Raw genomic sequence first — 13,255 nt, 5'->3', positions numbered from 1 at the left:
CACCTGGATATTCACGCTGGGAAGAAGGTGCCAGCCTAGATGCACACATATCCTGTAATGTCTGCTCCTGGAGACACTCATCCCCCACAGCCAACACTGGCTCTTCATAGTCACCAGCGGCTTTCTGTCACCATGAGCCTCACTGTGACAGATGCACCATTCAACATGGAAAGCCATGTCTATGGTGTTTAGTCCTGAGGTCTGGACCTTTGTTGACTGGCCAAAGGTTCACCAAGTATGAAGACCAGCAGAACCAGGGAAGCTGTGATCAGTATAAAGAGTAAAGGAGGAAGGCAGGGTACGGTAGAGATACTCTATAAATTCCCCCCTTCCTGGTAATGTATACTCATCCCCCTAAGAATGAAGACTGTTCATCCCATATATTTTTATACTAAAAATATTTTTCATACTCTATAATCTTATCATAATTTCCCTCCCTCATCTCCTCCCTGAACTTCTGCACTTCTCCACCTTCTCAACTACACGCCCTCCCTCTCTCCCTCCCCTTCCTCCCTGCCCTAGCAAACAGGCACATTAAAAAAAAAAAAAAAAAAATCAAGCCAGAATAAAACAAATCAAGCAAACAAATAAACCAAACCAACAAACACACACCTGCGGGGACACACACACTCTCTCACACACACACTCGAAAGATCAGTAAAGTAAAAGGACAAAGCATCAGGAGACAAAATATCTCCAAGAGTGCCCCTGCACAAATTTTAAAAGCCCCTGTTGGTCCCCTTTCACTGTGTGGGCACTTCTGGACTGGCTCCCCAGGTCCACTCTTTCCCGATGGCAGTGACACTTGATTCATGGTGACCGGCCAAGCTGACGTGTTAAATTCACCTTTGGTCATTTTGTTCGCCAACCTACCTTCAGAAATAGACGCCGCACAACACGGAAATAACGTCATTGAGCTGCGCGTTACCAAGCCACACCTCCTGCCTGGTGGGAACGACCCGGGAAAGGCCCGCGCAAAAGCCAAACCAGTCAAGTTTGGCGGCAGAAGCAGTTGGCCACGAAGGCGCGTGCGCAGTGACGTCGTCAGTTGCTGTAATCCTAACCCTAAATTTATGTATTTCGGGGGTGTGGCAGGAGTGCGTGTTGGTCTAAAAGTAAAAGCTGTTTAGGGACCGTCAACAGAACTGGTAATCACACGTAATCGTGAATACCCGTCATCCAAAGGCACTTACTTTACTAAGTACCCAGTATGTGCCAGGCACCATTCTTGGGGCTGCTACCTAAGCCAGCGGTCTAAATCTGATGCTCAAGCGCAGCGGTCAGCTTTCCACCCCTCCCCCATCCCATGCCTAACACACTGCCCTGTGCACACTAGACGTTCAGAGCAAGGCAAGCAACCGACTGTGTAAAGACCTCTTGGCACTCCTGCCTCGGAGCTGGAGCTGTTGACTTGCAGAAACCCTGCAAGGAAACGGGTGGCCAGTAGCGGGTGCTGTGGAGTCACCTGGGTGGGCTGTGCCCAACACTGATCTCTTTAGGACACACGAATGGCGGCGGCTGCTGCTGCTGGTGGTGCTGGACTCGCGGTATCCACAGGACTGGAGGCAGCAACGCTGCAGAAGCTGGCGCTTCGGCGGAAGAAGGTGCTGGGGGCCGAGGAGATGGAGCTGTACGAGCTAGCGCAGGCTGCAGGCGCCGCCATCGACCCCGATGTGTTCAAGTGAGAAGGCCAGGGTCGGGACTTAGAGCTCATACTTCCTACATTTAATGCCTGCTTCAGGACACCTCATTCCTGCATCTGTTACTCTAAAATATCCGGGTCTCTATAAGGGGTTTCAAGACGGTGGCCCAGCTGGCGCGACTCCAGGAGCATGTCCGTCCTGTGGCTTGCAGTGTTTACTAAGCACTGCATTTGTTTTCCCAGGATTCTGGTGGACTTGCTGAATTTGAACGTGGCTCCCCTCGCCGTCTTCCAGATGCTGAAGTCTATGTGTGCTGGGCAGCGGCTGGCAAACGATCCCCAAGATTCGGTGTCCATATCTCTGTCCACATCCACATCAGAGACCCGAGGTTAGAGGTGGCCAGGGTGGGGGAGGGGCAGAGAACCCCAGGCTGGCTTATCTTAGAACTTCTTAGCCTGTCTATAGGCCTCCTCCCAGGGTCTGCAGACCCATCTACCTCCAGGGACCTTAGTTGGCTCCACCTTTGGGACTGTACTGTTGGATCAAACACTGGTCCAAGCAGGCTGGGGACCAACTGTCTGATTCCTTACCACTTCTTCATGCCAGGGCTTTGGTCTTCATCTACCTTGCACTCACAGACAGGGTCAGGGAGGTACTCAGAACTCCTGACCGCCCCTTCCCAGGCCCAGGTCTAGTTCCCGACATCTCAGGCCAGGCCAGCACACCTCCCATCTGGGGATTTTTTGGGGTTGTAAGACTATAGCCATCAGACTGCCGTAGAACAAGAGCAGAGGTCTGACAGAAAGATGAGCTCAGGTGTGAAGGGCCCCGTGCTCTTGCAGTCATGGCAGGGACCAAGTGTGAGCGGATGGTGGTAAGCAGAGTGTGACGGATCTCAGATCCTCAACCTACCCATTCATGTGTTCTCTGTGCTGTCGGAACCCTCTGAAATATAGCTTGTCTTCCCAGACAAGTGGGTGGAGACCTAGTGCTGGTTCTCTGTGTGGAAGCACAGGAACAACCTGGAAGGAACCCAAGTGGGGTAAAATGAGCACCCCGACCCAGTGAAGGGAGACTGTCAGGCCTGGGGACCCCCACATTGTCACTAACTCTTTCTGATCAGTTTATGCCTCTCTGTCTCTATGGCCCTACTTCTGCTTCTTTTAGGCCTCCAGACTGTTCCCCAGTTCTGTCTCCTGTTGTGCTCTGTGGCCCTGCCCCCACCCCTCACGCTGGTTCTCTTGCTGCCTGCCCGTGTCCTTTCACAGGCAATTGACTGTCTCATGTCTGGGTCCCACAAGGCCAGGGTAGCTTTGAGCTTTGGGCTCTGTAGGCCATCCCAGCCATGCAACTCAGAACCAGGACATGTTTCCTTGCTCCGTCTATCAAAGATACACTATCTATAGAGTATGCAATTGGGCTGGTGCTCCAGGGTAAGACCAACACCCTCACACTCGCACACTTTAAAGATTCCCACCCAGGCAGAGGATGCAGGTCAGGGACAAACATGAGGTGTCATGGTATGTTATTGGAAACATGGCTTCAGCCTCTTCAGCAGTGTTCCTCAGCTGACTGCAAGTATGACATAGGGAACAGATGCCTCCCCCAGCCTCCTTGACAACACCATTAAGAGTGACATTTCCTTCCTTCCCTCCCTCCCTCTTTCCTTCCCTCACTCCCTCTCATTTTCTATGCTAGAACTCTGTACCATGTTCTGCCCTTTAGCCCTGGTACATTAGTTTTCTATGTACTAGTCAGGAATTATGCCACTGAGCTACATCCCCAGACCTTTCTGATACCTCCGAGTCACAAATACTGAGAGTACAGGTACCTGGCATGTTGAAGAAATTATTTAATTCCTGGCTCAGGGTTCCCACCCCACCTTAAACCAATTAGTTTCCGAATGAAAGACATACTCACAGCCTTTATATAGACAGTAAGCCCCTAGCAGCAGAATAGCTGGGCAGTGCCTCCCTCCGTGGTGCTAGAGTCTACTTTCCTATTGATAACCCTGAGTTATTACTTACTGTTTACTATGTTCCATCTGGGTTACTCCTATCTAACTGGCCAGCCCACAGGGCTATGCTCTCTTTACTTCTAGTCCAAGGCCTCTTCTCCCTCCTCCAAGTTCTCCTCCTCCTTCTCCAACCCCACGTCTGGGGAACCTAAACCCCACCTATGTCTCTTCTGCCTAGATGTTGGCTGTTGTAATCTTTATTTACCAATTAGGAATAACTTGGGTTATTATATAACAGGATCACAGGGACTATATGCAGACTCCAGGTCTTGGGAGACCTACATTTAGCACCACTATAGACAGTAAAGACAAAACCTCAACATTGGCACACACATACATGTGCATGGGTACACACACACACACGTGTACACACACACACACGCACACACGAGCAACATGAAAATAATTTCGTTCCCTATGTCTTCTAATTAGATTTGGTTTAAGTCTATTTTGCCAGATATTAAAAATAGCTATGCCTACTTGCTTCTTGAGTCCATTGCATGGAGTACCTTTTCCAACCTGTTATTCTAATATCTTGTCCTTGATAATGAGGTGTGTTTCATGGCTGCAGCAGAAAGATAGATCCTGCTTTCTAATACTATCTAGTAGTCTTTGTGTTTTTTATTGAGGAAATTGAGACCATTAATATTGAAAGTTATTAGTGAAAAGTGTTTATTACTGACCAGTATTTTGTGAGGGTCCCCCCCTTAGCTGCTCTAGGATTATTTATTCCTTTTCTTCTCTTGGGTATAGTTAACCCCTTCAGGCTGCTTTTCCCCTCAGTGTCTTTGGTTGAGCTTAATTAAAATTATTTGTTTTGGATGTGAAATATTTTTCTTTCTCTGTCAATTGTCATACTTTTACTTGATTTTGTAGTCTGGGCTGGCATCTGTGGCTTTATTGAGTTTATAGAACATGTATGTAGGCCCATCTAGCTTTCAGAATATCCTTTGAAAACTCAGGTATTAGTGTAATGGGCCTACCATTTTGTGATTTGGTCTTTTTTGTAAATTTTGATATTCTTTTTTTGTTCTGCACTTCAGTGTGTTGATTATTATGTGTCATAGGGAATTTCTTTTCTAATCATATTTGGTGGTCTGTGTGTTTTTTGTTACTCAATAGACACCTCTTTCTTTTAGTTTGGAGAAATTTTCCCCTTCTTTATTTATTCACTTTACAGTGTGATTGTAGACCCACCCCCAACCCCTCCCTCATCCCCCCATCCTCAGAAAGGGGAGGCTGCTCATGGATACCAATCTACCCTAGTACATCAGCTGAGCAGCACTAAGGCCTGGCATGAAGAACAGGGCAAACCCAAAGCTATTTAAGTGTGCTGGGACCCTCTCATGATTTTGTGTCTAAAGCACCACTAACGGACGTGTCTTCTGGGCCTTCCCATTGTGGAGAATTTGGCTTTACACATTGGACCCCCTCTAACATTACAATTTCTCTGAGCCTTCAGATCCCTTTATCAAAACCTAGATGGTGGATATCAGGCTCCTTTTTGGTAGACCATCATTTGACAAATGCTTCAGCCAAACAACAAAACAAACCTTGATACTGTCCTTAAACTGTGGGAGGTTATGTGTTAAGCTTATATGCTCCTCCATGTCAAAAAACTCAGCCTGATCAGGTTGTTTCTTCCACTGTTAATTTTCATCCTTAAAATCTATCCCTACGCATAGTGCCCAGACTGCTAGAATAAGTCACCAGACGTATTAAGAGGTAGTATAACATACCTCTTTTGTGATTACACTTTCTACTGCCCCTCTAGGAGCCTGCTTAGCCTTAAATCTGGCTCTAAGTACCCAGGCAACTATGGGTGGGTTTTGAGGACATCAGCATTGTGTTGCCTGGCTTCCATTTTACTCATCGCTGATTCTTTGAGTTCCCTTAGACAAAGGTAGTGAAGAAAATACAAGGGGCTGGGATGAGGATGCAGCCTCTGGTAAGGGTGGAAACAATCCTTCCTGGGATAGATAAAGCATTTGAAACTGAGGGTTAAAGGTTCTCAGCCTCAGGAGGATCCTTCCACACATCTGCATCCCCACAGATTCCCATCCTCACCCATCTGCGAGTGCACATCAACTTCAACATCCTCTGCAACAGGAACTGAATTTTTTTTTTTTTTTTTTTTTTTTTTTTGCAACTCAACCAATCTTAGAAGATTCTCTTCCAGGGCCCCTTAAAACCTTAAAACTTTGTCAGTTTATCCAGAGATGCCAGCACCATTATTTTTCTTGTTTTTCCCACAACTTGCCAAGTTTTATACATGGAGTCACTATAATTTAGTGTCTGGTTATACTTGTACTGCACAGTAGGTAAGTCGGGATAATCAGATGCATTTATCTTGAAAAGTTGTTAAAATAGTCTACACCATGGATTTTTGGTGGTGTTCTCCATGCTACTGGAAGAGCGTTTAATAACTGTAACTACTGCTGACTTGTAAAACCTGTGCCAGATACTGAAAAGGTTCATCCTTAAAGTTCCATTTCTCTAGGGCCACTCCTGCTGTGATAGTCTTTAGTCAGGGTTCTTTAAAGTAACTAAACTGATGAAATGAAAACATATATTAAAATATTATATATACAAATACACACACACACACCATATATTCAAAAGGGATTCATCAGAGTGGCTTAGAAGCTGAAGTCAGTGACACAGTCTAACAGAAAGTCCAAGAATCAAATAGTTCAGTTTACAAGTTTCAGTGTCAGCATTCCTAACCTGCTGCTAGAGTTCCCAGGGATTCCTACAGAGCTCCTGGTCTTGAGTCTATGATAGAATTCTAAAGAAGTAGATTCCAAAACTAGCAAAGATAGATGAGCCAGGGAAAATGAAAACAAACAGGCAAAAAGCAAAAGCTTTCTTCTTCCCTGTCCTTTTGTGTGGCTGCCAACAGTTGTGGCCCAGAGTTAGTGCTGGTGCTCCTACATCAAGTAATCCAGTTAAAATATCCATTAACAGTGTGCTAGCATCTGAGGTTTTAGTTAAGTCCAGATATAGTCAAGTTAACAACCAAGATTACTAATCACACATCTGCAGCTGGAACAGGTTGTGTAGAGCAGAAAGGTGGGCATATTTCTTGGGGAACAAAATGGTAAATGTGCTGCAGCTGGGGTCTGCTCCAGTCCTAATTATTGGGTTCTATATCTTTTCAGGAAGAAACAGAGGTGGCCCCATTCTTGGCAGTGTGTCTATAGCGGCAGAACGTGGAAGCCGTGAAAGACCCATCCAGAGGATGCCACGCCAGCCCAGTGCTACTAGGCTGCCCAAGGTGGGAGGAGCTGGAAAAAGTAACTCCTGAAGCAGCCCATAGGCTAGAACAGAGACTTGGCACACAGTCCTCAAAGCAGATGGTGTCCATCTCTTCACTTCTTTAAGCCCTTTTGAGAAGCTGAATATCTGTAGCTGCTGTTTTTTGATACTATTAAAAGAGTGAGAGTTAGAGTGAGTGGAGTCCTGGTTTTGCTGCAGGCAAACTAATTTGGACTCATAACAGTGATTTTTGGATCTTATTTGTAGTCTAAGAAAATATGCATATATATGAATCTCCTTATAAACAAGCCAACATGCTTCCCATAAAGTACAAAGATCTGTACAAAGCCCACCCATCACAGTGTTGGTAGGTAGGGTACCAGTATGGTTGCCTGCTGAGTCGAAGCCACGGTGTGGATAGGCTGTTACCTGCTGGATCATACTCAGAATTAGGGATTTTGTGGCCATTGCCCACACAGGCATGTTTTAGAATCTCCATCTCTTTTCTTTCTCTGTATCTGTCTTTATTTTTAAATTGATATAGGTGCTCACTTAAAAACCCATGCTGGCCTAGAACTCAGGATCTTCCATTATCTGCCTCCTGATTTCTGGGACTGAACTTCATGTACATCCCACACCTCACAATGAACTCTTTCTAAGTTGTTTTATATTTTCTAATTTAGTTAGCATGCCTCTCCAGTGTAGGACTGACTAACCATCTGCTCTAAGGAGGCCCAAGCCTCTGCCATGATTGTGACGCTGCTGATGCTTCACACAGCCTCCTGCTCCCTGGCCTCATCTCTCCAAGACCACAGTTGGAAAGAGCTGGTAGTTACTGCTCACCTGCCTGAGAAGGAAGAAAGCACTCATGATTCTTGAATCAAGTCCAGATATAGTGGCTACTTTCTCTTTAGTGTAAGACACATTATAGGTACTCTTCCATGACTCCCTTTTCCCTACGCTCTGGCAAAAACATCATTTCCATGACCGCCTTCACAGCCCTGTGACTGCTGTGGCTATCATGGTACAAGAACATGTCTACTCTGCATTGAAGGCAGGCACTGTGAGTTTGCAAATCAGGGTTTCAGAGCTGTCAGCAGCAGTGCATACAGTCAAATAGAGCAGGAATTAGCAAAATTATTCTCTAAGGTTAAGGTGCTAAACGTTCTAGATTTGGTTTGTCACAACTCTGCCAGTTTACCGCAGAGGCAAACACACAGCCTAGAAATGATTGGTTGGAGCTGTGTTCAGACTAAATCTTATCTGTGCGAAATTAGGTAGCTGCCCTCATATTCAGGAAAAAAAAAATCCCAGAGAAAACTTGCTAGGTGTGATGGTTTGTATATGCTTGCCCCAGAGAGTGGCACTATTAGAGAGGGTGGCTCTGTTGGAGTAGGTATGACCTTGTTGGAGTAGGTGTGTCACTGTGGCTTTAAGACCCTCATCCTAGCTTCCTGAAAGTCAGTATTCTGCTAGGAGCCTTCAGATGAAGATGTAGAACCCTCAGTTTCTCCTGCACATTGCCTGCTAAGATGCTGCCATATTCCTTCCTTCACGATAATGGACTGAACCTCTGAACCTGTAAGCCAACCCCATTATCCTTTATAAGAGTTGCCTTGGTCATGGTGTCTGTTCACAGTAGTAAAACTCTGACAGTAAAAGACAGAAGTTGGTACCAGGGACTGGGGTATTGGTGTGATAGGCCTGACCATGCTTTTGTTTGGAGGAATGTTTTACATGGGGCTTAATGGGCTATCCTAGTAAAAATATGGAAGCCAGTAGTACTGATGGTGATTTGAACTACAAAAGTCTGGCTCTAGATGCTTCAGGAGAATTTTAGTATGTGACCTAGATACTGTTTTTGTGACAATTTGAAGAATGAAACTGGTTTTTGCCCTTGTCTGAAGAGTCCGCCTTAGGCTAAGGTGAAGAGACTTAGATTAATTACGTTGATAAAAGGAGATCTCAGAATAACTCAGTTTAAAGTCTGTGCTGTGGTTTACTCTCATGAAGGGCATTTTGCTCAAACTTAGCAAGCTTAGAGAGGAAAGCGTATGGTTCAAAGAATAAATGGACACCAGGAAGTATAATGTAGCCAAATTATATGTTCAAAGAGATTAACAAATTAAAGGAGTGGTGACCTCAGGGCAAGATCCCACCCAGCTAAGTTTATAGCATATGCTTTTGCAGTTGAACAATTGATAGTTATATTTAGGAATTATTATTACCTGGTTATTGTTTTCATTTGGACATTTAATCTGGAATGAACTAAAGTCCAGAAATGGAGGACACACCTATGATCCTGAATTTGAGGCTGAAAGACAGGCTTTTGATATGGATCTTTATGTATCCATGAAAAGCTTAGGCTCAGGGATGGTGGTACACACCTTTAATCTCAGGAGACAAAGCCAAACAGATTGATGAGTTCAAGGACAGCCTGGGACAGAGCAAGTTCTCAGTGAAGAAAAACTTAAATCCATGCATGCTGGTACACACCTTTAATTCTAGCATTCAGGAGACAGAACATGTAGATGACTGAGTTCATGGTCAATTTATAGACCAAGTTTCAAGACAGCCAAGCTGAGGCAGTGAAAGAGTTGGAAAACAAAGCTGGTAATAGAATACGGGAGGGCATGTTCCAGCCCCAGCAAGCAGCAGAACTGGCAGCTTTAGCCATGTGGCTCTGGCTTTAGAGTCAAGAAGAAAAGTGGTTACTAGGACAATGGATGCTGGTTAGTTGGAGCTAAGGAATTAGCAGTGATTAAGAAACGAGCATCACTGAGGTGAAATCTTCTGGGAAGTGTTTCCTGAGAGCACAAAGAAGCTGTGCTCCAGAGATAGGCAGGGTTGTACCTCATGCTGCACCTGGAATTGGTACTGTATAAGAACCACCCAGGTAGTACTGGTTTTGAAGGCATGAAGGGGTCATGAAGAGCAGCTGAGGCTCGGCACTGTGAGAGGCCAGGGAAGGCCATTGGTGAAGGTGCAGCTTCAGTTGGAGTTAACAGCCCAGGACTGAAGTGATCATGCAAAGAAACTGAGGCTTAGCACCATGAAGAAAGCCTATGAGAGACTATTAGTGAAGCCTACTTGCAGCAGAAGACCCCAGCATACTGGAGATACCGTAACAGCAGTAGAGTGGAATCCACCAAATCCTGGAGTACTACAGAGGACAGAGCTGGAGATGTGACCTTTTGAGGCACTCAGATCTTGGGTGGATCCCAGACAATGGAACAGGAAGCTGTAAAGTTGAAGTTGCACTTTTGACATCAGATATAGAGATGCCGAATTTGGAGTTTGCTGAGCTGCCTTTTGTCTTGTTTCTGTCCAGGATTTCCTATGTCATTTTAGAATGGTAATGTATAGCCTGTAATGTTGGAGGTATGTGATCTGCTTCTTTTCTGTTTTTCCATCATGCTGTTTAATCTAGCATGTTGCTGAGTAGTAGCTTGGTTACAAATACTCCTCCAGCCTGTCTCCTAGAGACCATTTCACCCACTGCTCAGCTTGGCTGCTGGCCTCTTGTCTCTCTTCAGCAATGGTAAGGCAGATTCCTTTTCCTTGGGGAAGAGAGATCAATGGTTCATTGCCCTTGCCAATAACAAAGATGTTGGAAAGCTGAGTGGCAGAGCTGTTGCCACTTGAGTCTTTCACATGAACCACATCTATTGATTACAGCAGTTCTTCCCAAGTCAGCACCTCCAGTCACCACACACTGGTTTCCAGTGTTGAATTTGATGAAGTCAGCTATTTTGCCTGTGTCCTAATCAGTTTGAATGGTGTCACTCACCTTGATGACGGGTCAGGGTATCAAACAGTATCATTCACTGTGGGATTCCTTTTGTGCCGCAAAGATACTTCTCACTTTGCACAGCTTGTACTTGGCCACTTCAGGTTTAATACGACGAACAGCTGCTGGCCATTGGTGTCATAGATCAGATGAAAGTTCTCTCCAGTCTTGTCAATGCTGATGACATCCGTAAACCCAGCAGGATAGGTCATCTGTTTCTTGATTTTGATTTTATAGGGGATTACAGTTAAGTGACTGGATGAATATCAGGTGAGACTTTAAACTTTTAAACATTTTGACTATGGGGACTTTTGAGGTTGGACTGGATGTATTTTGCATTATGCTATGGTTAGGTGTGGTCCCCATAGACTCATGTGTTTGAACAAGCCTATGGGTGCCAGGGAGTGGATGGAATGTGGTAGTTTGAGTATGTCTGGCATAGAAAGTGGCACACCTTGTTGGAGGAAGTGTGTTACTATGGAGGTGGACTTTGAGACACTCTTCCTAGCTGCCTGGGAGACAGTTCTCTCCTGGCTGCTGTTGGATCAAGATGCAGAATCCTCAGCTCCTTCTCCAGTACCACGCCTTGTCTGCATACTGTCATGTTCCTGCCTTGATGATAATGGGCTGAACCTTTGAACCTGAAAGCCAGCCCCAATTAAATGTTGTCCTTTATAAGAGTTGCCTTGGACATGGTGTCTGTTCACAGCAATGGAAGTCCCAAGACAAACTGTTCCAAGTTCTTGCTCAAAAGAGACAGCCTAGCACATTGGATTAGAAAAGACAATTCAGCTGGGAATAGTGGTAAACACTTTTAATTCCAGCACTCAGGAGGCAGAGGTAGGGAAATCCTGAGAGTTCCAAGATGGCTTGGTCTAAAGGACAACGAAGGATATGTAGAGAGACCCTGTCTAAAAGGAGAACAGAATTTGTCATTTCCTGCCCCCATCAAAGACAGACACTACCTTCAGGTGAAAGGATGAGTATTCCAGGCTAATGAGACCAGAAAACAAGGAGGATTTGAAGCCAAATAGACTTAAAGCATAACTTAGTAAAGATAAATGTCATTTTATACTGAATCAAGAACATATATGCACAAAGCTTAGATGTACTCAGTCTCATAAAACAAATGATATTTTAGACATAAAGCGAGATTAACCGTCACACAGAAATAGGTGACTAAAATAGGTGACTTACACCAAGGAACAGGTCTTTCAAACAGCAATAAAAATGACAAAAAAATACGGCTATAGAGACTGAATAACAGACCACACACACACACACACACACACACACACTGAGATGCGGTGGAGTAATGCCAACAGTGTACGATGTTTCTCCAAGCCTGATGATCTGAATTTAATCCATGGGATCCAAATACTACAATTGTACCGTGGTGCACAAACACCCACCACACACAACAACAGAACACAGAGAAAGTATCACGATCAGAGCAGAAATTAACTAAATAAAAAAAAAAAAAAAGCAAAGAAATCTGTGTAATGAAGAGTTGTTTTTTTTGAAACGAAAAAGAAATATCATTTTTTATTTTTACATGTGTGAGTGTGTATGTATGTGTGAGTGTGTATGTATGTGCAGGTGAATGTAAGACATGGCACGTGTATGAAGGTCAAAGGACAACTTCCAGGAGTTGGTTCAGTGCCTCCAACACGGGTCTCTTTATCCCCGAGCCATCTCGCCAGCACTGTGAAGTAGATGTCCCTTGTCTGTCAATGAAGGTCCAGGAGACTCTCTGGAAGATAGAATGCTTTATGGTTGGTGACATCCACAGACTTTACATCCAAGGCTCCCATCCTCTCCAAGTCCTGCCAAGGATATTGGGGTCTGTCGCCTGATCCACCAAGCACTTCACTTGGGTCTCTTCTGAAAGTCTGCTCTCGGGCGCTTGTGCACGAATGTTGTAGTCCTTGTTGCCTCGAGCTACAGCTGTGTAACTCCCAAAGGCAGGTGAAGCTTCGTGGCCTAGACGTAGCTCATCACTGCAAAGGAGTATTGAATGACTATGAAAACACAGATACAAATGATTTCCCCCTTTTGACCTGTATTTCTGGCTATCCTTTATAAATATTCTATTATCATTTATACATTTCTCCCCTCAAATCACTCATAACTGTGAATTCAATGTTTGGGTTGGTAGAAAAATAAAGCACTAACAATGCAATTATAACATTTGCTTGGAAATGTTTGTTCAAACTTAAGCGTTCATTTTTCTGGGGTGGCTGCTCAGGAGTGGACATGCTGGCTACGGTGGCAACTATTTAAATTGCCGTGCCCACCATCCATGCTCTCCACACCCCTGCTCACATTCCTCGTTCCTTCTGAGAGCCGGCAACATGCAAGAAGCAGGTTGTCATTGCATTTGCTAAACTGCTTACGCTGAGCACGCCTCCCTTCTCTTAGTGGTCATTTGTACGATTTTCCTTAGAAAGATGTTTGATTACTTTGGTTTTGTTCTAAAGGTTTGTATCGCCACACTGGGCTGAAGAAAAATTATTTTAGAGATTTGTGTCTGTGCTTATGGGTGCC

General features: G+C 44.8%; 2 protein-coding genes across 2 annotated transcripts in view; one reads left to right on the top strand and one right to left on the bottom strand.

Moving 5' to 3' along the window:
• Positions 1 to 1,497: 1,497 nt before the first annotated feature.
• On the top strand, positions 1,498 to 7,521 carry LOC308422361 (mitotic-spindle organizing protein 2). The gene is made up of 3 exons (XM_080918908.1): positions 1,498 to 1,681; positions 1,886 to 2,031; positions 6,822 to 7,521. Exons 1-3 carry the CDS (start codon positions 1,509 to 1,511, stop codon positions 6,965 to 6,967), a joined length of 465 nt encoding a protein of 154 aa, XP_080775034.1. The 5' UTR covers positions 1,498 to 1,508; the 3' UTR covers positions 6,968 to 7,521.
• Positions 7,522 to 12,499: 4,978 nt separating this feature from the next.
• PRKDC (protein kinase, DNA-activated, catalytic subunit) overlaps positions 12,500 to 13,255 on the bottom strand; it is a gene marked incomplete at its 5' end in the record, with an annotated part of 200,876 nt that continues 200,120 nt past the window's right edge. Inside the window, one exon of the mRNA XM_080918907.1 lies at positions 12,500 to 12,708. Coding sequence (XP_080775033.1) covers positions 12,504 to 12,708 — 205 coding nt within the window. The 3' untranslated portion in view covers positions 12,500 to 12,503. The remainder of the gene's footprint in view (positions 12,709 to 13,255) is intronic.

The sequence above is a fragment of the Micromys minutus genome, assembly GCF_963924665.1.
Source record: "Micromys minutus genome assembly, chromosome: 7".
Taxonomy (NCBI): domain Eukaryota; kingdom Metazoa; phylum Chordata; class Mammalia; order Rodentia; family Muridae; genus Micromys; species Micromys minutus.
This window is presented reverse-complemented; position numbering and strand designations above follow the sequence as displayed.

Coding starts and splice junctions, on each gene's coding strand:
- LOC308422361 (XM_080918908.1), top strand. CDS start 1,509: ATGGCGGCGGCTGCTGCTGCTGGTGGTGCTGGACTCGCGGTATCCACA. Junction 1,682..1,885: donor ATCGACCCCGATGTGTTCAA/GTGAGAAGGCCA, acceptor TTGTTTTCCCAG/GATTCTGGTGGACTTGCTGA. Junction 2,032..6,821: donor ATCCACATCAGAGACCCGAG/GTTAGAGGTGGC, acceptor ATATCTTTTCAG/GAAGAAACAGAGGTGGCCCC.